The 26,454-nt window shown below is 44.3% G+C and overlaps 1 protein-coding gene across 1 annotated transcript in view; it reads right to left on the bottom strand.

Annotated features, from left to right (window-relative positions):
• Positions 1 to 1,318: 1,318 nt before the first annotated feature.
• Positions 1,319 to 26,454, bottom strand: part of LOC147430934 (ubiquitin-conjugating enzyme E2 2-like) — a 45,613-nt gene continuing 20,477 nt past the window's right edge. Inside the window, exons 3-6 of the mRNA XM_086493469.1 lie at positions 2,777 to 2,869; positions 2,580 to 2,668; positions 2,382 to 2,467; positions 1,319 to 1,607 (exon numbers count right to left, since the gene is read on the bottom strand). Of these exons, the coding sequence (XP_086349595.1) occupies positions 1,562 to 1,607; positions 2,382 to 2,467; positions 2,580 to 2,668; positions 2,777 to 2,869 (314 nt within the window). The 3' untranslated portion in view covers positions 1,319 to 1,561. The remainder of the gene's footprint in view (positions 1,608 to 2,381; positions 2,468 to 2,579; positions 2,669 to 2,776; positions 2,870 to 26,454) is intronic.

The following is a 26,454-nucleotide window of genomic DNA, read 5'->3' as shown; positions in this document are numbered from 1 at the left end:
TCCAACCCGAGTCAAATGGTCATCTAGATCTTTGGATATGTTCTATAGGTCCTTGCTATGCCCCCTATCAAGTTTGGTTTGGTTCGGTGCACTAATTTGACCACTAAGCTAAAACATGTGATTTGTCAAGTTTAACATGCAACTCAAGATCTTTAACTAATACATTATAACCATCTTCAAAAGAGCTTTAGAAGCTCAAAATTTACCTCTCTCAACACTTTCAATCTTACAAGTTTCTATTTGTAACTTCAACATCAACACTGGAACTAGAACTTTAGAGTTGATTTTTTAACTTATTTGGCTAATATCCATTAACTAGACTTTACATAGATGCATTTTCATCAAGTTCCAAGCAATTTATGTACTTTTTTTGACAAAATAACTTCAAATTTTCAATTTCAAACTTCTCACCACTCTTAATACCATGCGTAATACATAATCTATTTTGACACACAAAATTTGCTTTTTTCACCTCATAACCCACATAGACTATGAGCAAAGCATGCAAATGTGTTTCTAATCATAAATAAAACAACTTGGTGGGGAAAATGACACTCTCAAGTGTCCCAAGACACTTTTGTGTCCAATTAGAGAACTAGTGTTGAAGGCCTCCGTGAAAGCTCTATTGATACAGCATCATACATGAACCATATATAATTTCTCATTGAGCCAGAACTCTCTCTTTAGCTTTCCTATGCTATGCTAATTTCTTCTTACCATAAGAATGAACGAATGAAGGAATAAGTGGGTGGCTGGGTGAAGAAGAAGAAGAGTATTTTAACGTCGTAGGAAACTATCCCGAGAGAGAGAAGAAGAAGAAGAAGGAGAGTTTTAACGTCGTAGGAAACTATCCCAAGAGACCTTAAAGATCTAGCCGACGAGGGGTTGAGAGAGAGAGAGAGAGAGAGAGAGAGAGAGAGAGAGAGAGAGAGAGAGAGGCATTCCAAAAACATGTATAGACTAAAAAACTGCCTTATTGTAGGCAACAAAACAGGTCAGATCGAGGTAAATCACTCTGTTAAGGGGTCCTCTCAGGTAATGAGTATATCGAAAAAAACAAGGCCTAACACAGCACTGATCATTACTAGCCATGCAATTTACCACATTGAGGCTTTCCTTGGGGTGTAAAATTGAACTAACATAGAAAGGTAAAAGGCTGCATAAGATCGGATAATCACATGCGTTGTGACATTCTTGACCATTGGCTCTCTTAACCCAATACAATCACTGTAACAAAAGCACTGGCAAAACACCAGTACTCACTTGTGCCAATGCTTTCCTTGTTTAATGCCTTTTGTAACCACAACAATGAAAAGTATATATTGAAAATGTACAGTCCAAACTTTGCTTTCAACAAGAATGTACAAAACCAATGCCTTCTTGATCAAGCAACTTCCCATATAAGAGATTCTACTACACACTGGTCCCTATGATAAACCACACAGAAAACCCAGCTACGTGTCGGCTTCACCATAGAACTGTACACACACATTTCCAAAGCCTCAAAGGCATGCTGAACACTTGAGAACATAACGGTAGAAGTGAGCACAGACAACGTTTGTCAGCAGCATGCGTCCAGTGTCTTCCGCACACACTGCCGCACTCGCCTGTAGAAATCATATCCATTGTCAGACTGCGATTTTCTCTCTTTTTTCAATCCTCTGTGAATCTACGACTATCTATGCTCCTAGTAGTGGACTCTCAGAAAAGACATCACTGCTGCAAGAGCTACTGCCTTGGGCACAGTTGATCTACTCAACAAGCTGTAAGGAATAGAGTGGAAAGCGGGAATTGAAGGGTTTAATATATCCAAGAGGAACGAGCGCCCTAAAATTTATTCACATTTTCTCATATTTAATGATGGAATAGTAAGAGGCAGTGAGATAGATAGTCCACTCAGTGGAAGAGTGCACAAGTAGCGTAAAAATTGAGACCTCTCCAATCTAACAAAAGTATCAGAGCCTGTTGATGCTGCCGACATGCCATTGTGTATCGTGGACGAGGGGGCACAGCCTGTTGGCCTTGCCACTTGATGAGCTTATGAGCTCAACTCCTCTTTGGTTGGCCCCGTAATCTAGAGCCTAGAGGCTGCTTCCCATCTGCCCAAGTTATAGACAATGGCATGGCAAGCACATTGGTGGTATGAGAAGCAAAAAGCTGTGATGTCAAAGACTCCCTTTGAATTGCAAAAATATTAAAGCAACTTAATGTCACTATGTAAATTGACGTAGGCAGTTTTTCCTGGGGTGGATGCAATTAGAAAGGGTTGTTTTACTTAACGCAGTTGAGGATAGGTAATCCTAAATCCTCCAGACTTGACTACGACACATACACGACTGAGCTTATTACAATAAACAATAATAAGAAGGGTGAAAACACACCTGTTGTAAAGCTGCATGTCGCTTTGAAAAAGATGTGCCGCTTCTGGATTTGCCGGGCTTGCTGGATTAGGGTCTGTCAATAAAGACTGAAAACCAACATTTTCAAATTCAAAATCCAAAACAACAGTTTGCTTTCGAAGTATCCCCTTTAAACTACACAAGTTGATCTGGCTTCACGATAACGAGAGATGGAGATACCTGGATAGAAGTTAAAATGGTCGACACATTATGACAGGGAGACCAAGCATCCTGAATGATATCCATACATAACGTGCCATCACTGTACACTGCAGCAAAGCTCAGCAACACAGCAATTGACCATAGAAAACTTTTTAGAAGTCGTTGGTCATAAATTGTGCTACGTGTCAAAACTTCAGAAATTACAACACATCTACCATTTGGATGAAACACTTCTGATGTGAAACGAACCCGAGGTGGCTTTTCAGGATAATGTTCTCCAAATGTTAAGCGCAGTGAAAATATCCCTCCTATCAAAAACAGGCAACAAGTTATAGAGATCAAAGTCTTCCAGAACTTTCCTGACTATAAACATGTCACATATTATCAGCTAAATTGCACTAAAGCAATTGATAAAAAAATATCAAGAAGACGATTGATTAAAACACCATTGATGCGGGTTAATCTTCACTAATACATTACTATTCGATAAATGGATGTTTTACACCTGCTGGACAAGGTTAGTGGGCTGGACATTATACATGTCTCCCATGTTAACATGGATGTTATTGACACAGATACAATAATGTTAGGTGCAGTGGAATGAATGTTGAACTTTGCTCAAGATGAGTGCTCCATAATGTGCTCAAGGTTCCTTTTTGTTCTTATGGAAGGGAGAGCCTTCCATTCTTAATGAGAGAGTGCAATGGACACACAAAGTGAATGGACACAGTGCGAGAAAGTGTATGAGACTGAGAGATAGAGAGAGAAGAGAAATACGACACCAAAGACGTAAAACCCTCCTCCGAAGGCCCCACTCTCGTTGGCGAAAGTGGTCTACGATTGATTGCACGAACTGGTACAAAGTGAATGCATGTGACTGATGCAAGTCTAGGCTGGATCGATGTCGACGACGGGGATGACGAGACCGATCGAAGGGCTGAAATCTGATGCTCTTTATCTATTGTCCAAAAACGCTATTGGCTGAAATCTGATGCAAATCTGCTGCTGTCCCAAAAACGCTAATGGCTGCAAATGGCGGGAACCAAAAACGCAGATGTGGGCTGATGTTTGATGGCTGAAATTCGCTGGTTTTACTGGTCTTCATTGCTGAAATCTGTTGATGCTTTATCTACTGAAAACGCCATGCAAAGGGGGGCCATTTGGGGTTCTGGAAACGCTAGGGCTGAGTTTGTCTGGCGATGGTTGCTTGATGAAAAACGCTAGGGCTAAGAGGGACTTGATTGGAGGGAAAACGCCAGGGGCTGAAATCGCCAAGGGTTGGTCTTGCTGAGAAGTGTCTTCAGAGGGCCTGTTGCACGTAAATGCCTGATGTCTGCCGAATAGTGCTAGCCTAAGTTTGCTTATATACAAACTTACTCAATTTGCCCTACCTACTTTCCAACAAAAGTCTCTTACAAATAATAAGTGAAAAATGTCAAAAATAGGGAAAATAAGTAAAATACACTGGAAAATTCCCCTGAAGGATTCTGATGCGAATGCTTATGATCATGTTGTGTGCAACCAGAGGATATGCATCTACATTAAGTGCCTGGGCATGCATGGTCTGCGAACAGACTCACAAAAGTGCCAGAACACTTCTAAATCTAGATTGACTGGACTGATTGAACCCTTGTCGTGCTGTAGCTTGTCCACGGACACATAGCGTTGGATGTGTCACGTGACATCCCCTCCTTTTCAAAGTGAGGTACTGGTACCGAACTGTATGGCGTCGAGGGAGATCGCCAATAGCATCCCGAATCCTGGAAGGGACTCTTCGCCGGCCCACTCTGATGTGTGAGTCGTGCAGTACTTGAACTTCATAAAGGTCTGCAATGCTTACTTCTTTGGGCCGCGCCGAAAGCAACACAAAGTCTTCTGTGGCTCCTTCAATGCTTCAACTTCGTCGAGAGTCATGCTTCTTCTTCTTCAAGAATCTCCATGGCTGAAAATTCCTGAAAGCATTTCCAACACAAAATCATGAATATATCTATTCCATGTAAAGTGAGTGGAAAAAATCATGTCGTCCTAATAGACTGTGCATGCAATGTAGATGAACAAAGAAACGGAGTGCCAAACCGTTCACCACACACACGCAAACAATGAGATCGAATCTTTCTCTTCTGATCTAAAGCAATCAGCTGTGGCAATTCGCAACGAAAATGCCCATGCTCGGTGCTCATACTGTCATATGCTCTTTCGACAAATGTGTCATGCCAAGGAAGAGACATGGAATGTGACTTCCTTACATACATAATTTTCAGCTTTTCATGAACAATCCGCATACACTCCTACTCATTCATGAGCGAAACATGCTCAACGGACAATATGTCATGCCTAGGACAAGGGATCACATAAAGACGCTGACTAAATAACAGGAAACGATCACGAATGAAACACTCGAACAATGCGTGCTGACAAATCATGCGAACACATAGTACTTCCTGTAAGGGTTCTTTGGACCTAGGCTCGAGAGCCAAGATCGATCCTTCGTGATTGATCGAATCTGCAACGAGGTTAGCTTCGCTAGAAAAAGCATCAACTAACTCATCATCCTTGTGAACAATCACGTCCTCTTCATGCAAATCATCATGCTTGTGATTGTCATCCAAATCATCATGCTCATCATCATGCAAATCTTGTGTGTCATGCTTTGGAGAAGAAGAGACTGAGAGTGTCTCCTTTTCCTGAATCCGTTCAATCTTCGCCTACACATTAGCAATGAGAGAGGGAGAATGAACAACTTGCTCTCCACGAATGACAATGGGAGAGTCACTTTTGGCATTGAAAGTGAACGTATATTCCGCCCAATCAATGAGAGGGTTATGCTCACGAAACCATCGAATGCCCAAAATCATATCACATCCTGAGAGAGGAGAGACAAAAAATTCTACGGAAAGCAGCTTGTTGAACTGTAAACAACACATCAAGACACTCTTTCGTGATGAAAGAGTCCATACCGGGAGCGAAGCCAGAGACATCGAGAGGAGATTTCTGACTAACCTCTAGGCGGGCTCTCTCAACAAGAGAGGGACTGATCACATCATGCATACTGCTTAGGTCAAACAATATGACAAAACGTTGCCCCGTCATATGACCATAACATTTAATGAGAGACTCATCAATGGGAGGGTCAGGAGAAACTTGGAGCACACTCGTGTTGTCATTGATTGCATTGACAGAGGAAGTGGGTTTTGTGGATTCTTTAGATTCATTAGAGTCAAGCTTAGGACATGTTCTTTTTATGTGACCCTTAATGTGACAATGAAAACAACGACCTTCCTTAGAATAAGTGCTCTTGCTCTTTCGACGTGATGTATCCTCCTTAAATTCCTTGTGCTACCTTTTCATCTGGAGTGAGCTTAGGTTTAGCAATTGTGTTAGCCTTACCCTTAGGTTCATTGGAAGAGTTCTTTTCTGAGAGACTGTTGGAAGATTGGTTAGAAGAGTTACCGTTCTTACCATTGTTACCGTTCTGAGCGTTCTAAGAAGTCTGAGAGGTACTTGTGGCAGTCTTGTTCTCCTTAGGCTTTCCCTTGTTGTGCTTCATCTCCTGTGCGAGAGCAATCGCTACCGCCTTGTTGAGATCGATTGGATCGAGCATCTCCACATCATACTTGATATACTCGTCCAATCCATAAAGGAATGCCTCTTTGCGCTCATCATCCGACTTACATAATTGGGTACCTAGCTGCAAAACACAATTAGAGAAAGACATAACCGGCATACCATTTTGCTTGAGAGCGCACCAATCGTCCTTCAATCGTGCGAGGTACTGAGATGACATAAACCGCGCCTTCAGCTTGTCTTGGAAATCAGCCCAATTGAAGGAAAGGGACGTGAATTTGTCGGCTTCCTCTAGGTCGCGGCTAACTGTCCCTCTTGCCATGCGTGGTACCAATTGATGATGGCATCACCGGCAAGGTACATAGCTGCCGTCAAAACCTTGCTAATCCCTGTCTTCTTAGTTGTCGCAAAATAAGCATTAAATTGATGCAACCAAGAATGAATAACCGTAGCATCCATCTTACCATCATACTTACTAAAAGTCAACTTCTCTGTGACTGGGTTGTTGGATCTTTGGCTGGCTCGGACTTTGAAGCGAGAACATGTCGTACCAACTCTTGCATGCGATGTTCACTCTGTAGCGCTCGGCCTGTCGTTCTTCGGCCGCCAAGCGCGCTTAATCACGCTCACGCTCAAAGGTGTCTTGTTTGAGTTGGCGTTCACGCTCCAAGGCTTCCTGTCGTTCTGCTTTTCTTTCTAGTTGTGCCATCGCAACGCGATTCGTTTCTTGTTGTGCCATCATCTCCAACATCGACTTGACCATCACCTCCATAGGATTTGGTACAACTCGTGGCGTAGAAGGAGAAGGGGAAGGGTCGGAAAAACCTCCTCGTGGGAAAAATTCTTCGTCGCCTCTCTCATGCTCATCACCTGTATGCGAAGTATCCATTCCGCTTCGGGTGATGACCATGCACTATGATCTTTGGTTCTTAAGTTCACGAGGAACTTGGGTTCTTGGGTTCTTGAGGGTCTTGAGGTTCTTGAGGTTCTTGAGGGTCTTCTTTTGGTTGCAATCTGTGTTCGAGAAGGATCTTCTCTTCACCCGAGTTTTGCTCTTTTCCGCGGACGCACCCCTTGGCGGCTTTGAACTCACACCAAGGTTGCTTTTTTCCCACTTTACGTCGATTGGCCAGCCGCTAAGTGCACGGTCCGCTCTCAATGAGTGAAAAGAGGCACAAGGAGAGGCTGGACAAGCCCTTCTTTCTTGGGATTCTTGTCACTCTTCAAAAACACATTTAGGAATCGACACGCCCAAGCGAACTTGGGTTCGTGCGACCACAATAAGCAAAAAAATTCTTGTGATTCTTGTGGTTCTTTCCTTGAGTGATACAAAACGCTGCCAAAGCTCTGATACCAATGTTAGGTGCAGCGGAATGAATGTTGAACTTTGCTCAAGATGAGTGCTCCATAATGTGCTCAAGGTTCCTTTTTGTTCTTATGGAAGGAAGAGCCTTCCGTTCTTAATGAGAGAGTGCAATGGACACAGTGCGAGAAAGTGTATGAGACTGAGAGATAGAGAGAGAAGAGAAATACGACACCAGAGACGACGTAAAACCCTCCTCCAAAGGCCCCACTCTTGTTGGCGAGAGTGGTCTACGATTGATTGCACAAACTGGTACAAAGTGAATGCATGTGATTGATGCAAGTCTCGGCTAGATCGATGTCGACGACGGGGATGACGAGACCGATCTAAGGGCTGAAATCTGGAAAAGTAGATGCGATGGGCTAACATCTTGTCACAGTTTCACTTCCAGATTGTCCATGTTCAAGGACAAAAAAATTTAGTGGCAGATGTATTATCTCAGAAGCCCTTAGTTCTGGCTATTTCCGCGATTCATCACAGAAGCTTCGAGGATATGGTTGACAAATACGCCACAGATCTTGACTTTGCGGACATTTTTCTCGGATACAGAATGGGGAGACAGTTTTAGGGTATCCTATACGGGATGGCTACTTGATGAGGAAAACAATGTTGTGTATTACACATCCTTTGAGGAAAAAGGTCTTGCCAGAGTGCCATTGTTCACCTTTTACCGGTCACCGTGGCATAGACACCACCTTGAAGGGTGTGGAGAGTTACTTCTATTGGCCGAGACTCAAAAAGGATGTGGACGACTTTGTTCGCAGTTGTTTAGTATGCCAAAGGTCAAGTTTGACAGGCATAAGGCACAGGAACTACTACAGCCTTTACCCATTCCCACCCGCCCCTAGGAAGGAATTGCTATGGACTCCATCTTTGATCTCCCCAAGACTCAAAGTGGGCACAATGGCATTTGGACTGTCATTGATAGATTTAGCAAGCAAGCTCACTTCATTCCAATAAAGAAAATAGTCAAGACTGATAATTTAGCGAGATTGTTCATTGCTCAGATATTTCGGTTACATGGCATGCCTCAGACCATAGTCTCCGACAGAGATCCCCGATTCACAAGTTTGTTTTGGAAGCCTATTGGGAGAACATTGGCACGAGGTTTCAATTCTCGTCATCATTCCACCCACACATAGATGGGCAATCTCAGATAGCCAATTCACTGGTTTTGGATTTATTGAAGTCTTACATATCAGATCAAAAGACTCAATGGGAAAAATATTTGCCTTAGGTGGAATTTGCCTACAATAACACGGTTCACTCCTCGACAGGGAAGGCGCCATTTGAGGTAATCGAAGGTGCTATGAAAGTTCCTCCATTTTTAAGCACCAAGGACAAGATTTTTGAAGCCAATCAGTATACGAGGGACTTGGATATTGCTTTTGCCAAGGTTCGCGAGGCTCTTGAGAAGTCTCAAGCACGGCACAAGAAGGCAACAGATCGACATCGACGCGACTTGAAGTTGAAGGAGGATGATTGTGTGCTCTTACGTTTTGAGAAGGCACGCCTAAGGAAACGAAAGGGAAAGGAGTAGCTTTTTCCAAAGCTTAGCATGAGATATTATCGCCCTTTCTAGATTAAAGAGAAGATAAATGATGTATCCTTCAGACTCAAGTTGCCAGATACTTGGAAGATTCACAATGCATTTCATGTGAGTCTGTTGAAACCCTTAGGTGTCAGTTGATGGGGAGCCTGATGAGCAACCTGAAGTGGAAAAGAGCGAGGAGATACTCGTTCCAAAATAGATTCTGGCACATAAGGAAAGAAAATGAAAGGTAAAGTGATTCAGTGGTTCTTAGTGAAATTTAAGAACTATCCGACATTGGATGTGAAGTGGATGGAGGAGGACCTAGCAGATACTCCTCAAATTTTGGAACTTTACCTTGAAGCTTTCGGTTTAGCTGCATCTACTCCGAAAGATCCGACGAATCAACAGGGTTGAATCTGGTGCAGACGCGACTGCACAAGAGGGGAGTCACTCCGCTCCTTCGTCACAGATTACCTGGATGGAAGAGTCACTAATTTCCCTTTGGCTTTCAAGGATACTGCTATGCTGACAATATTCTGCTGTATGACTTTATAAATGTTGAAAATGGGAATTCTCAAAATTGAACTTGAATGATGTTTACTCTCTCTTGTGATTTGTTTGAGTGCACGAATTGAAACACGAAATGATTGTAGCATTTCGATCTTGAGAATCTATAGACATGATCGCAATAAGAATTAGCTAATCCGACATCAGTGAGGCCTGGGATAGACCTAGATGCGATTGCTAAATACGTTGCCAGGAATCATCTTAGATTTGGAATCAATTTCTATGTGATTGATCTGATGTGAATGTGCACTGATTGTGTCGACTATGTGCAAGCGCTAGATTTGCCTTGGTCTAGTGCGTTGGTACTTAAGAGTCAGTGTCTACTAAACTGGTTTATGGCCTCTATCTCTTTTGCAGGCGTAATCGAGGGCGATTACCATTCTTTCAAGAGGGGGATATGTCACAAACTGATGACGTGGCATGATCAATTAATAAGTTGTTCCAACTTATGGGCAACTAAGGACGGGGCCAAAGGGACACAAAGGCATTATTTTTAATGCGTAAAAATTGTTGACATGACTGGATGTACGGACGCCCACGATCTACACTACTGACATGGCACGCTGAACGGAATTCTACGACTTGCATTGGCTGCTTTGAGCGACAGCTTTTGGCACCAAATGCTTTTTGAACTGAAGCTTTTCATGTAATCTACTTTTCCAAGGACAAGGGCCTTTAAATAAGACCCTAGGCTCTCTTTGGCTCATACAGAGTTGACGAGCTGGTAAGCAGAGAAGAGGCGGGGCAATTGTACTTGCTCAATTTGTTAATACAAAAAGTAATACCGAAAGGGGCGCCAATCTTTGGGGCCAATCTCTCTGGGCACGGAACTATGTCAGATCGTGGCGTCTCAAATTGAATTGTGATTTAAATTTTTTGTGAATTGTTTTAAGTAAATCTCTCTGGTGTCGTGAGATTCTAGACTTGGGGTGCCTAAGTTTGTTACAAGGGATTCCCAAAAGCAATTGCTCTAAAAGCTCATGATCCAAAAGCATCCTCCCCAAAAGCTTGTGCCCCAAATCTACCAAAGCAGCAGCGCAAATAGCGGAAATAAGTACAGCCTTCACGTGACAGCTTGTCACGGGGACGTGGCACCTTCACGTGACAGCTTGTCACGGGGACGTGGCAACTGTTAACTATGTCACGAGGACGTGGCAATTGCTAACTTTAGTTGTTGGTTTCTTTCCAATGGGTTTTGTTTTATTTTTGAGACCCTCGTCTTGAAGTAGCAAACGGTTGAACATTGTATGGCCAATGTGAACGGTAGTTTCATCCGCAGATGGGTAGTGGTCGGCACTGGAATTCGTATGGTAAGAGGATGTCTAGGCTCAGAGCAAGATCATATAGGTCCCCCCGTCGCACTTAGCAAGTTGGTGGATACTAGGAAGTGAACTCAATAAAGGCCTAAAGTCAAGGTGTGACTACCAACTGAAAGTATCCGATAGTTGGGTCACATTGCATTTTTGGATGCGGTCCCAATGAGGATAGATGGTCAGAAGACCAATGGGAGCCCAACGGAAGCATCTCCTAAAATTTAGGGAACTGCTATTTTGGGCCGAGAAATGTGTTCGCGTCATTACCTCCGGTATGACTAGGGGAACATTTTACAACTCTGCCGCGAAGTCAACTGGGCAACCGGTCAGGATATTTTTAAGCGGCGAACCCAAAACGGGAAAATGCTTGTAAATGCGCCAAGTGGCACATTTCTGTGCAATTGCCTCTCAAGGGAAAAATGGGCGCTGAATTTTAAGCTGGGAGAGGGCCTCTTTTGCATTCTGTCACAGGCTAAGAGCTATGGAGTGCTTCCTTTCCCTCTTATGTACAGTCCGATGCCAGGAGTGATGCCCTGCACGCTACGCACTGCCCTCTCTCTCCCTACGAGCAGTATGTTATGCCCCACTAGTGGGCTTTTCATTTGACCATGCGCGATTGCCGAGGCAAGAGCCTCTTGCACAGGTACTGGATTAGCTAGCGGCTAATCCCCCGCAAGTACATGTGAATTCAGAGAGGTTTCACACCAGAAATCTCGTCCGATTCAAAGGGCAAGTAACCCTACAGGTGCGAGAGCTCGAGGTCTTGCTACAGATGCGACCGGCACGCGAAACGAGCCCAAAACAAGGAATTACAGCCTGCTGTGTATTTTTGCAGGTTTAGGGTTTCAGCCCTAAATGGACCCTAATACCCCCAGGAGGTTCAGGGACGCGAGGGGACCGCTGTACAGGTGAACTAGCGCATTTTCAGGGCAGAAAACAGAGAATTCGGCGTGCTGCAGATTCTCGCCAGGTTTTGCAAAGTGTCCGTATGCGTCGGGAAAGTCACCTATTGCGTGGGGATACTGACTGTGAAGCGTCCTAGTACAGTTATGCTGCCGAAATCGGGCCAGAACAAGTGTTTCTTAGCCTAGATTGTGCGGGGCAGCTTGTAGGAGATCACAGGTTTTATTCCCTCTGTTAAAGAATAAAGAAATACCGAAAGGGGCGCCAATTTTGGGGCCTACAGGTTGTAGGTGTCTACTCGGAGCATTCTAGCTTCCGAGCCGTGTGTGTACTTAGGTGTTAATCCTCGTTACAAGTTACCTTTGCAAAGTGCTCTGTGTGTGTGTCTAAAGTAAAGAATTTCGGGTGAAAGCTAGCGTCTACCGCCCTACGGACCGGTTTCATGGTTCCATTGCCGGGATATCAATCACTTTTCCTTAAAGGGTGAGCTTGGATTGTTTTGGGTAAAGACACAGAGTGCAGAAATGCGAGGATTACACTATGGCCGACAAGGGGAAGGGAATTATGGAAGAGGGTTCCTCTTCAAAGGACAGGCAGGAGATTCCTATGGTTTTTGAGATTGGCGAGAGCTCACGGCCACGTCAGTCTGTACCTCCTGTCAACGTGAATGTCCCTCCAGTAGTACAGGGCTTTATGCCTGGGCAACTTGAGGATGATGCGTTCAAGACTCAGTTAGTTGCCGCAGTGAATGTCTTTTCGCAACTGGTCCAGAATCCGAGGTTTATGGAGTTCTTGCAAGCGCCACCAGTGCAACAGCAAAATAGGCAACATACGCCGCGTACGGAGCTTGTTGATGCTCAAGCCCAGGTACTTCATGTGGCGCAGGAGGAAAGGGAACAGTCGCATGTTGCGGAGTCGGGGGCTCCAAAGCAGGTTCCTCCCGTGCTTGAACAGGTGGCTAGAACGCCTATTCCACAGGTTATGCCAGTTCAGCCCGCCACCTTTCAGAGCCAGCATGCTGTCTTGAATGGACAGGGAGCTGGATACCAGGCAATGCACTCAGTTTTTCCACCACCCACGGTACATCCTGGGTATTTCGGGGGTGGATCAATGTTCCAAAGTATGGCAGTTATGCGCCTGGAAGTCAGCCGTACATGCCAAGAATAGTATTCGGGGGTATGCAAGGCATCATGCCAAACCCCATGTATGGTAGTATCGGCATGCAGCAAGGTTTCCACTGTAACCAGGGCCAGTTTGGGGTGCCACAGGGTCATTTTGGCATGGCTGGTTTTTCTGGACAGCAGCCAGATATCGCACCTCTGACGCAAAATGTGAATGGCCAAGATGTGCCGATCATGCCTACTACAGTGCCCATGTTGCAGACCATTCCGTATGACAACTTGGGGGCACTAGAGAAGCCGAAGGCCTACAAAGAAGGTGGTGCAGCGGTAAAGTTCAGTACCTTCAGTCGTTTCAAGGATAAGACAAAGGCCCTCACTTTCCTCTAGCAGTTTGATACAGCTTATGCGGGAGGGAATTTTATAGAGGCCTCGAAGGTCAGGAAAGCTACCACTTTCTTAAAGGACAATGCGCTTACATGGTGGACGACATTGTTAATGCAAGGACAGGTGCCCACCACTTGGGTTTACTTCAAGCAAATGTTTGCATCTGCTTGGCTGTCAAATGAATTTGAAGCCGACGTCATGACAGATCGGCACCAACTTACTTCAGCTTCGTGCAAGAGCTTGCTGGAGTACAATAGGAGGTTTTGTAAAGCGTTACTCTCAGTGACCTCCTACAGATTTGTGCCATTGACAGAGCAGATAGAGAAGTACTGTTGTGGGCTGCCTAAAGGGCTTCGCGATTTCTGTACAAAGAACAGAGTGGCTACCCTTACTCAGCTTATGGAAGTTGCGAGCACTGGTCTTGCCTTGTTGAAAGGAGAGGACAGTGGATTTTCGAGCAGTGACAAAGGAGGGCAGCAAAAGAAAAATTCAGCGAAGAAGCCCTTTGTGAAAAGGGCTCCTGATGCGTCACAGGGGTCAGAGAAGGCCACCAAAGACAAGGATTCAGCCGGGACTTCTGGAGCGCAAGCAAAGAAACAGAAAAGGAAGCCTTTTGTGCGCAAGTCGCTCGAGAAAAAGAAGGTCCTAATGGCTGAGAACAAATGCTTTATATGCGAGCAGCCTGGTCACTTTTCTATCAATTGTCCACAAAGGAAAAGACCAGCTGACTCAGAGGATAAAGAAGACCAGACAGGCAAGAAGCCTAAACCCACGGCAGGTTTAGTGCCAGACATGGTGGGTGACAGGCCCAGCACAGATGCCAGTGAGTTATGCAGGGCATGGGGTAAAGTTAGGGATCAGACGGCACTCATCTTCTTTGATCCACGTGCCAAAGCCAACTTTATCTCACCAGAGTTAGCTATGAAGCTGGGCATCAGAGCTGAAGAGATGGGGTACACAGCAGAGGCAGGGTTGGCATGTCCTGGCCACTCAGAGTGTGTTACTCCCATCATTGGAAAACTGCGTCTGCATATTCAGTCGTATGTGGACACTGAAGAGTTTTACATCATGCCGCTAGAAGGTTGTGATGCCTTGTTGGGGATCCCATGGATGTTCCGAGTGCATAGAGTCTTGGATGCCTACAACAAAAAGATCACTGTACAGCATAGGGGCAAAACTCACATCTTGGATGTAAAGCTTAAAGGAGAGTCAGTCCCTATTGTATCTACTTCTACTATCACTTCTGTAATAAAGAATCATCTTTCTGTGTACTTGATTTTTGCACGTTATGTCTTAGATAGTGATCAATCAAATTTATCTTTATTAGATAAAGAAAGGTCAGCATTTTTGCATGACTGTTTTTCTGATTCATTATCGTCGCAATTGCCGCCAGAGAGACCTGAGGACCATCGGATAGATTTGGTGCCAGGGTGTAGCCCACCAAATAGACCTCCCTACAGGGTTAGTGCGGCGCAGCAAAAAGAGATTATGGGCCAGGTTGAGGAGTTATTAGAGAAGGGGCTGATTCAGCCTAGTTCTTCACCCTTTTGCTCCCCAGTGCTCCTAGTGCAGAAGAAGGATGGCTCATGGCGCATGTGTATTGATTATCGTGCGTTGAATAAGAATACCATCAAGAATAGGTTCCCTATTCCTAGAATTGATGATATTCTCGATCGTTTAGAGGGTGCTGCAATTTTCAGCAGAATAGACCTTAAGAGTGGGTACCATCAGATTCGTATAAGGCCAGAGGATGTGTACAAGACTGCATTTAGAACGACATTTGGTCTTTATGAGTTTCTAGTGATGCCGTTTGGGCTAACAAATGCTCTTGCCACGTTCAACAGAATGATGGACCGGATTTCCCGCTCGCATCAACAGTTTGTTGGAACGTTCTTCGATGACATGATAGTGTATTCGAAGAATGAAGAGGAGCATAGGCGTCACTTGACCATTGTGTTCGAAGAGCTGTGTAGTCACAGGTTACTTGTCAATCCTACGAAAAGTGAATTCTTCCTCGAAGAGATCCACTTTCTTGGTCACATAGTCTCAAAGGATGGTGTTAGAATGGATCCCGCAAAGGTCGAAGCTATCAAGACATGGCCAGACTTGAAGACTGTGCACAATGTCAGAAGCTTCTTGGGATTGTGTTCCTACTATAGAAGGTTTATCAGAAATTTTGCAGAGATAGCATCGCCTCTTCACGCTTTACAAAAGAAAGAGGTCACTTTCAGATGGACCCAAAAAGAGATTTCAGCTTTTAGTCTCTTAAAGGAAAAGTTGACTTCAGATCCAGTTATTGTTTTGCCAGATCTCAAGAAGTCATTTGTGGTCCAGTGTGACGTGTGTGGCAGTAGCATCGGAGCAGTGCTAATGTCACAAAGTGATGACGTGGCGGACAGCAGAAACCCTAATTTCTGCCAGAAACCCTAAAATTCCTACAAACCCTAATTTTTGCCAAAAACCCTAAATTCCGGAAATCGCGGAGGCGGATTATTAAAAAAAAATTAATTTTTTTTATTTATTTTTTTTTTGGAAAATGATGAGCGACGCGAATTTTGCTTTTGCTTTTTTTTTATTAAAAAAAGAGAAAAGACTCTCTAAGAGAGAGAGAGAGAACTGATGCTTTTGATTTTAAAAGCTTTTGGGGCTCTGCTTTTGGGCATCCCTTGTAACCTTTAAATTAGTGGTGAGGGCCTCACTTCTCAGAGCATCTGGACGCAGAGTCTGAGAGTGAAACCCTAACCACTCTCTTGTACTTTGATGATTGATTAATACAAAAAGAAATACCGAAAGGGGCGCCAGTCTTTGGGGCCAATATCTCTAGGCACGGAACTCCGCCGGGCCAGTGCAAATCTATTGTGATCTGTGAATTGTTTTGAAGTGGTTATTTGGTGCTGTCGCGGTTGAATCTTGACTTGGAGTGTCCAAGTTTGTTACAGCTAATGCAAGATGGACGGGTAGTAGCTTATGAAAGCCGAATTTTGCAAGGGCCAGAGAGGACTATGCAAGTCTATGAGAAAGAGCTCTTGACCGTGATTCATGCGCTTTCTAGTTGGAAGCACTACCTCTTAGGTGCTGATTTTGTTGTCCAAACAGAACATCAGACCTTGCGATACTTCTTGACACAGTCAAAGTTATACGAAAAGCATACGCGATGGGCAAACATTCTTTCCATGTTCCACTTCCAGATTATGCATGTGGAAGGCAAGAAGAATGTTGTGGCTGATGCATTATCAAGAAAGCCACAAATTTCAGTTGTGTCAATTCCTTATCATCATGAGTTAGATAACATGAAGGAACGGTATACTGCTGATGAAGATTTTGCAAGGATCTTTGAACAGTTACAAGAGGGGCAATATCACGAGCACTACCTCCTCAGAGATGGTTTTATGATGATGCATGGCAGACTTTGTGTCACTAGGCCACTGCGACATAAGGTCATGGAAGAGAGTCATGTCCCACCGTATGCATGGCATCGTGGCATTGATGCAACAATTAAAGCGGTAGAGACATTCTTCTATTGGCCTACCTTGAGGAGAGATGTGGATGCCTTCGTGCGAGCATGCATAGTTTGCCAAAAGGTCAAGTTTGACAGGCAAAAGGCACCAGGGTTGTTACAACCACTGCCGATTCCGGATAAGCCATGGAAAAGCATTGCTATGGACTTTATCTTTGATCTTCCAAGGACGCCAGCAGGGAGTGATGGTATATGGACCATTATCTGCAGGTTCAGCAAGCAGGCCCATTTTATCCCTGTCAGGAAGAAGATAAAATCTGATCAGATGGCACACTTGTTCATGTACAATGTGTTTAAGTACCATGGTATGCCACAATCGATTATCAGTGATCGTGATCCTCGCATGACCAGTTTGTTCTGGAGAATATTGTTTGAGAACATGGGCACTACGCTCAAGTTCTCGTCTTCGTTTCATCCACAAACTAATGGACAGTCAGAAGAGGCTAATTCTATTGTCTTAGATCTGCTGAAATGCTATGTGTCAGATAATAAGGGCAAGTGGGAACAATATTTGCCTATGCTTGAGTATGCGTACAATAATACGGTGCATTCGTCTACTGGCAAAGCACCTTTTGAGATTGTTGAAGGCGGCAAAAAAGTTCCTCCCATTTTGCATACAAAGGACAAGATCTTTGAGGTAGAACGATATGTTGAGAACATGGATGAGATGTATAAGAAGATTATAGTTGCCTTGGAGAAGACTCAAGCAAAGCAGAAAAAGGCTGCTAATTGTCACCGTCGTGAATTGTTGTTATCACCTGGTGATTGGGTTCTGTTAAGGTTCGAGAAGGCAAGGTTAAAGAAGATTGAAGGGCTAGGAACGACTGTTTCCTAAGCTCAGCATGCGTTACTATGGGCCTTTTCAAGTGCTTGACAAGATCAGCAATGTGGCTTACAGGCTGAAATTGCCTAATGCGTGGAAGATTCATAATGCGTTTCACGTGAGTCTTCTAAGACCCTTCGTGGGTGATGTGCCAGAAGATATGCCAGATGAGGACCAGCCAGAAGTTGAGGAACTTGATGAGATCCTGGTACCTGAGCAAGTTTTGGCACATAAGGACAGGAAAGTTAAAGGACAAGTTGCAAGACGCTATTTGGTGAAGTTCAAGAACTATCCGCCTATGGATGCAAAGTGGATGGAAGAGCATGAACTGTCAGAGTCACCAAATGTATTGCAGCTTTACCTTGAAGCCTTTGGGTTACAGCCTACTTATGCCCCAACCCAACGTGTCCAAAGGAGGGCTAATGATAGAGCTAGTACATCAAATGTACATATGAATTCAGTGTAATAGATGGAAATGACAAAAGTATGAAGGCCTCATTAAGTCATTTGTATCTATATGTTATAACCTTTCTTGCGGATACATGCGATGATAAAAGAGTGTAAATAGCACAAGATCATCAGCGGCGTGTATTTATGGTATGCAATCGAGGACGTTTGCGATTTCCAGAGGGGGGTATGTCACGGGGACGTAGCAACTGTTAACTATGTCACGAGGACGTGGCAATTGCTAACTTTAGTTGTTGGTTTCTTTCCAATGGGTTTTGTTTTATTTTTGAGACCCTCGTCTTGAAGTAGCAAACGGTCGGACATTGTATGGCCAATGTGAACGGTAGTTTCACCCGCAGATGGGTAGTGGTCGGCACTGGAATTCGTATGGTAAGAGGATGCCTAGGCTCAGAGCAAGATCATATAGGTCCCCCCGTCGCACTTAGCAAGTTGGTGGATACTAGGAAGTGAACTCAATAAAGGCCTAAAGTCAAGGTGTGACTACCAACTGAAAGTATCCGATAGTTGGGTCACATTGCTTTTTTGGATGCGGTCCCAATGAGGATAGATGGTCAGAAGACCAGTGGGAGCCCAACGGAAGCATCTCCTAAAATTTAGGGAACTGCTATTTTGGGCCGAGAAATGTGTTCGCGTCATTACCTCCGCTATGACTAGGGGAACGTTTTACAACTCTGCCGCGAAGTCAACCGGGCAACCGGTCAGGATATTTTTAAGCGGCGAACCCGAAACGGGAAAATTCTTGTAAATGCGCCAAGTGGCACTTTTCTGTGCACTTGCCTCTCAAGGGAAAAATGGGCGCTGAATTTTAAGCTGGGAGAGGGCCTCTTTTGCATTCCGTCACAGGTTAAGAGCTATGGAGTGCTTCCTTTCCCTCTTATGTACAGTGCGGTGCCAGGAGTGATGCCCTGCACGCTACGCACTGCCCTCTCTCTCCCTACGAGCAGTATGTTATGCCCCACTAGTGGTCTTTTCATTTGACCAATGTACAGTTATGTGGGTTCATGCACGATTGCCGAGGCAAAAGCCTCTTGCACAGGTACTGGATTAGCTAGCGGCTAATCCCCCGAAGGTACAGGTGAATTCGGAAAGGTTTCACGCCAGAAATCTCGTCCGATTCAAAGGGCAAGTAGCCCTACAGGTGCGGGAGCTCGAGGTCTTGCTACAGATGCGACCCGCACGAGAAACGGAGCCCAAAACAGGGAATTACAGCCTGCTGTGTATTTTTGCAGGTTTAGGGTTTCGGCCCTAAATGGACCCTAATACCCCCAGGAGGTTCGGGGACGCGAGGGGACCGCTGTACAGGAGAACTGGCGCATTTTCGGGGCAGAAAACAGAGAATTCAGCGTGCTGCAGATTCTCGCCAGGTTTTGCAAAGTGTCCGTATGCGTCGGGAAAGTCACCTATTGCGTGGGGATACTGACTGTGAAGCGTCCTAGTACAGTTATGCTGCCGAAATCGGGCCAGAACAGGTGTTTCTCATCCTAGATTGTGTGGGGCAGCTTGTAGGATATGACAGGTTTTATTCCCTCTGTTAAAGAATAAAGAAATACCGAAAGGGGCGCCAATTTTGGGGCCTACAGGTTGTCGGTGTCTGCTCGGAGCATTCTAGCTTACGAGCCGTGTGTGTACTTAGGTGTTAATCCTCGTTACAGGTTACCTTTGCAAAGTGCTCTGTGTGTGTGTCTAAAGTAAAGAATTTCGGGTGAAAGCTAACGTCTACCGCCCTACGGGCCGGTTTCACAGCTAGTCAACGCAATTTTCAAAAATTTCCTGCAGCCTTAACGCTTTTGAGTTTTTAGGGTTTAGGCCACTAGGCTAGTGCTTTATGAGTTCTTGAAGTTGGTGGGTTAGGTTTTTAAAGTCCTAACCCCTTTTTTAGGCCCCTCGGCCACAACTTATGCAGTTCTTTTGGGTTCAAGTTCTTTAACTCTAACTCCTTGTCCTCTCGGCCTCGGCCTCGTCGTCACGGGTTGGGCATGCCACATCACCAACTTGTGACAGAATGAAATCAAGCAAGAGCATTTCCTTCATAACTCTTTGCGTATGCCTTATCAACTACCTTGTTATGTGTTAATTTTACATAGATCTTTGTATTGATGAATGCTTGTGTATGTATTTGCTGTGTAAGTGTGGGAGCATATTTTAGTACCAAGTTCTACACCCACTATTGGGCACTGACAACATTAGTGAGGATGTTGTAGTATTTGGCCGACACTATGCATGATGGAGCGGATGGTTATATAGTCTTGTGGATGACTACCATGAGTCTATAGATTGCACTTTCCTTTAAAAGTGAATTTGGGCTTATCCTCGATTCATCGAGATATATTTTTTAGTCGTATAGTGGATATGCAGACTTTGCACTTAAGAAGTTTTCGTACGAGTTACGATCAATTGATATTGTGCTAATTCTTTCTATCTTTTGTAGTGTGTATGCCTTATCAACTACCTTATTATGTGTTGATTTTCCTATTTAAAGCTTTTGCCTGTGCTAGGATTCATTATGGTTGAGTCTGCCTTGCATCTCTAGAGTTAATGACAAAAAATCAGTACATAAATAGGGATGTCGTAGTATTTAGTCGATACTATGTATGATGGAGTTGATGGCTATATTATCTTGTGGATGACTACTATGAGTCTATACCTCGCACTTTGCTCTAAAGGTGAATTTGGGCTTATTCGGGATTCATCTAGGTATATGTCTCCAATGTGGGGGGATAGGTGTGGAGAGGTGAGCCGAGACTGCACCGCAAAGTTACCCGGAACGGGAACAGGGAATAAGAACGGGAGGGTGGGAACGGGACGAGAACAAGAGGGAGGAGGGGGACCGGAATGGGAGACTATAGAAACTATATATATTTCATGTATTATAAGCTCATATGCTAGTGGAAAATTATAAGCTAAGCTTTTGAATTCGACCTCTCTAATTAGAGCCATATTTAGCCATGTTTTGTGATGACGGAGCTTGAGAGAGAGGGATGGAGTTTGACTCTCTCTTGGGGGGGGGGGGGGGGGGGGGGGGATGGAGCTTGAGACACGAGAGGGAGGGATGGAGCTTGAGAAAGAGAGGTAGAAGCCACATTTTCTCCTTGAGGGTAGTGTGCTTTCTGCAAAAAAAGAATAAATAGAAGAAGCTGAAAGCTTTGGCAAGGAGAGTAGCTCAGTAGAGAGACATTGAGAGCTTGAGGAGGAGGTGAGATGAGCCCCCAAACAGTTCCAAATCAGTCCCCCCCAAACCTGTCCCCAATTTGCCCCCAAACAGCTCCAAATATATCCCCAAATGGCTAGTTAAAAAAACCTTTTGACTTTTTAGTTGACCGTTCCGGATGCCTGTTCCGCCATTCCGGATCGCTTAATTCAAACATCGACCACTGTCCATCGGTTGTGGAGCTCACCCTTCCTTTTTCCAAGTCCTTGAACATGCGAAAACCCTTTTTCTACTCTTAATTCCGATCGAGAGGGAAACGATAGCAGGTAGCCACCCCACTACCCTTTTTTCTTCTCTGTCTTCAACCCTTCTTAAACCTCCAAGCATGAGAATCTGTCTTCAACCCTTTTTCACCCCCGAGCATGGAAATATGCCTTCAATCATTCTACAACTTGAGCACTTCATATATCCTTTTTTGTTTTCTTCTTCACGAAGGCGGGTGGCCATTGCATTGGCCAAGGGTGCCCCTTTTGTTGGCCACCCTTGCCCTTTTTATACTCCAAGTTACAACATTTTTGACAGTAAGCTCTTCAAGCAATCTGTGAAGTGCATCCCATTAGGCATACTTATCGACCAAGCATTGCCAAGCACTCCATTATTGTAACTTGGTACCAATATTTCTAATAAGCACATGCTTTTAGTCCGTTTTGAAGAGAGAAGCTTGTGGCTTTCAAATCCTCGTGATTTTTTTCGTGGCTATGCTTGCCTTGTGTAGCGAAGTCAAGTTCGACCACAAATCTTAAAACTTCATCTACTTTGGCATCACATTTCCCCTTCTCATGGAAGCCCGGAACTGCACACCTTCTCATCAGTAATTGAGTTGATTATAACTTGAACAATTAAGATCCAATTTGAGCATTGTGAAGCACACCAGGTAACTTGGGTTAGGAGCTAGCAATCAAGACCCTGTCGAGTTGAAATAATCACTCAGGCATGCATCTCGAGACCAATCCAGAAGTACAAACCTGTCCCCCAAAAAATATTGAAGTGTCATAACTTCTCCATGTGGACCCCGAGGCCCGATCAGCGAGTCGAAAAGATGGGCATGGAGAGCATTTCAAGTACTAAATTATCGACCCATAAACTTGCACTTCGGGAACTCTTGAGCATCTCGACTTACAAGCATCAAAAACACAATTCCTGGCTCCAAAAATTATATTTGGCATACATTTATCTTTAAATTTTCTTGTTATCAAGTTACCTGTAGATGAAACAAGTGCATGAGAGCCACATCATGGGTGATCTTAGCTTCGCCACCGGAATGTAAATCCGATGCAATGTTGGCCAACCCAATTTCTTTGGCCCCGTCCTCTGATATGTCATATGCACCACTCTTGTGACTCCTTTTTCAAAACTTCCACTGTATTGAGAAGTATCATCCTTTTTTGTTTTTAATTTTTCTTTGATGTCTTGGCTGATTGTTTGAACAAGACCTCAAAGCCCCATCTAAATGTAGAGCTCCGTAAACATGCCTTCTTATCCAACACTGGGGGAACAAGCTTTTCTCGAGTCAAATCTCCTCGAAGTAATCAAGGCCGAGTAGAAAGGACTGTTCTCTAGTGTGAGATGTGTTATCAAGCCTGAAGAATCACAAGGTGCATCTCATGCATTTTATGTATGTGGTCCTTCGTATTTGGAATCTCGAGGGCCCAAAGTCGGCAAGTGAACCTCCAGGTGACGTCTCTTCATAGGCATGATCTTATTGTAAACCTTGTCGTAGTGAGTCAAAATGTCCCAAGCAATTATGCATTTTGAATGTGTCGGAGTGTCTACTAAGTATAATTCAAGAAAAGAAAAAGCACCAGATCCTAGCATTCGGCCAATCCTATGAGCATTGGTTGTGCTCAAGCTTCTCCAACTCCTTGGAAGTGAGCTTATGGTTCTTGGAACCTCTAGCTGATTTATCTCATCATCCAACACCAAGATAAGGTCATAGATCACTAATCATAGAAACAAGAAATGACATTTTCAAAGTGCTGAAACGTTGAAACGGGCGTGGGGCCAAACTGAAATGTTTCAATACCTTGAAACAACATGCGTTCAATTCCACAGAGAGAGAGAGGGAGAGACGTTTTTTTTCGTTGCAGGCTACACGTTCGATTCCCGGATACACTGGCCGTTTAATTTGGGGTCGCGCTAAAAAATTGTACACGTGTCATTTTGCCCACTATACAATAATTTGATTCACTTTAAAAACCTCTATGCTAACTTTTGAATTTGCAAACACGTTCTCTCTCTCTTCTTCAACACATACGATCGTTGGTAAATTGGCAAGCTCTTACACATACACACAGTGAAGAACCAAATTGCAAGAATCAAATTGAAGACGCTCTCTCTCTCTCTCTCTCTCTCTCTCTCTCTCTCTCTCTCTCTCTCTCTCTCTCTCTCTCTCTCTCTCTCTCTCTCTCTCACACACACACACTTGGTCAATTCATCTGACTATGATTGCTACATCTAGCTACACTCACACTTATACTTAAATTATTCATAGTCACAAGGGATGCCCATTTTTGGGCTTCCCGTCCCCACTTGCCATCCTGCCCTCTTTTTTACACTAAAAATCCATTTGAGCCACGTCCCCACTCCTCGGGACGTGTCCCTTGTGACTATGGTTCAATTGTTGGGATTGCTACTTGAATATTGATGTAGCTAATGGCTTTTTGTCTGATGGGTGAATACCTGGGATAGATACTTTTCCTCCATGGGAAATTTTGGCTCATGATATGCATAATGCGCGCGCACACACACACACACACACTTTATCACTTTATCTGGCTATAATTGCTTCAACCAGCTACACACACTTACACTTGAGCTACCGATGTAGCTGATGGTTTTATTGTCTTGGGGGTGACTACCTTGGATTGCTACTTTGCAATTTCCTCAATGGGCAATTCCTGCTTATGATATGCATAATGGAGCTAATATAGTGTCTTCTGGGCACCATGATTCTTAACCTGTAAGAATAGATAATTACCATAAGTCCTTGCCTTGCACTGACCTCTATGGGGGAATTCGTCTCTTGCTATGACTTATTGGAGTTGATTGTGATAATGCCTTGTGGTTGATTACCACTAATAGACTTTTCCTAGCACTTCACCCTTTGAGGCCCATTTCTTGGTTGACAGCCACCCTGAGGTGTGACCCTTCTCTCGGTGGGTTTTCACACTTAATACTAAGGAGTGTGGCCACTTTAATTTGGCCCAAATTTTTTACTCTTTGACCTGCAAGTATCATGTCACGATTGTGACTATGTTACATTATTACATCTACTCCTAGTTGCAGATACGCAAAATGCCATGCCAAGGAGGACCCCTATTCTTGAATGGTCACGACCTTTCGCTCAAGGGACATGCCTCTTCGCCAAAAGCCACACTCCTTCGACGACTATCACACCCCTTCGCTCTACAGTTGCGACTCTTCGTGCAGTGGTTGCAGCCCTTCGCCAAAAGGATGTGTCTTTACGTCTAAAGTGTCACGTGACACATCCAACCCTATGTGTCCGTGGACAAGCTACAGCATAACACGGTTCAATCAGTTCAATCAAGTCTAGATTAGCAATGATCTTGCACTTTTCTTAGTCCATTCATAGACCGTGCATGCCCAGTCACTTAGCATAGATGCATATCCTCCGGTTGCACACAACATGATCATCAGTTTTCCCTTCAGGATCCATCAGATTCAATCAAGGGAATTTTCCAGTGCATTTAGCCTATTTTCCCTATTTTTGGTATTTTCACTTATTATTTTTAAGTGACTTTCCAACAAAAGTAGGTAGGGCAATTTTGCTAAGTTAATATATAAGCAAACCCAAGTTAGCACTTTCTGGCAGAAGAGGCAGCAGGAGCTTCCCGCTCAACTGGCAACTTCTCAACAGAAACCCCTCAGCACTGAGCACCCCCTAGCGTTTTTGGATACACACATCAGCCCAACGTTTTCCCTTGCAGTCACCACTGGCAACTCCAGATCCCCAGCGTTTCCACCCCTTGCATCATCGCCATCACCACCAGCTTGATAGCGTTTTTGCTTTCCCTCGTCAGTACCAGATTCCATGGCGTTTTCAGCACTTGCATGATCGCCCTCATCTCCCAAGTCCCCTAGAGGTTGCAGATCCACCCAATTTGCAGCAGAAGTACCAAGTGACCTAGCGTTTTTACTAACGCTCAGCCCACAGTCCAGCGTTTTTTATTTTCAGCCAAAACGCAGCAGAATATGCAGCGTTTTCAGCATGCTTGATCAGTAGCACATTCAGCCCATTGGTTGCAAAAGAACCCCCATTTTCAGCCCATACAAACGCAGCCAAAACAGTAATTTTCAGCCACCGAAACAGTCCCGAAATTCAGCGATTAGAAGACCACAAGTTTCAGCCTAAGGTCGTCGTCGTCATCGGCATAGTCCCCGTTTGCATCAGCCCATGCATCATCATTGTACACCTTTGTGCAATCAAAAGTAGACCACTCTCGCCAACGAGTGGGGCCTTCGGAGGAGGGTTTTACGTTGTCTCTACTGTCGTATCTCTCTTCTCTCTCTATCTCTCAGTCTCATACACTTGCACGCACAGTGTCCATTCACTTTGTTCGTGATCATAGCACTTTCCATTTAAGAACGGAAGGCTCTACCTTCCATAAGAACTAAAAGGAACCCTTGAGCACAGTTCGGAGCACTCATCTTGAGCAAAGCGCAAACAATCATTCCGTTGCACCTAACATTAAAGTCATGTCTCTTCACCATGAGACGTGTCTTTTCATATGTCTCTTTGCCGCCTAAGCCAAACGGGTTCCTTGGCCGCGTACATCACAAAATTCCAAAGGCTATGTAACCGGCCTATTCAATCCAAAAAGGGCGGTAGACTTTACTTTAAACCTTGATTTAGCTTTCACCCATTATTAGTCGTCTATTTTACCTGTACTTTCAAGACACAACAAAGGGGAGAGGGATACAGGCTGCTAGATTGCACCTGTATAAGTAGACGCACCAGATTGGCCCCTAACTTAGGCACCCCTTTCGGTATTTCTTTATTGTTCAAAAGAGGGAATAAACGTTGTGGTTCCTTACAAGCTGCCCCGCACAAACTCGACTGAATTTCCACTGTTCCAGCCCGATTTCGGCAGCATAACTGTACTAGAAC

This window comes from Adiantum capillus-veneris, chromosome 21, assembly GCF_014529385.1.
Source record: "Adiantum capillus-veneris isolate H3 chromosome 21, ASM1452938v2, whole genome shotgun sequence".
Taxonomy (NCBI): domain Eukaryota; kingdom Viridiplantae; phylum Streptophyta; class Polypodiopsida; order Polypodiales; family Pteridaceae; genus Adiantum; species Adiantum capillus-veneris.
The sequence above is the reverse complement of the archived record's forward strand: the minus strand, read 5'-3'. Positions and strand labels throughout refer to the sequence as shown.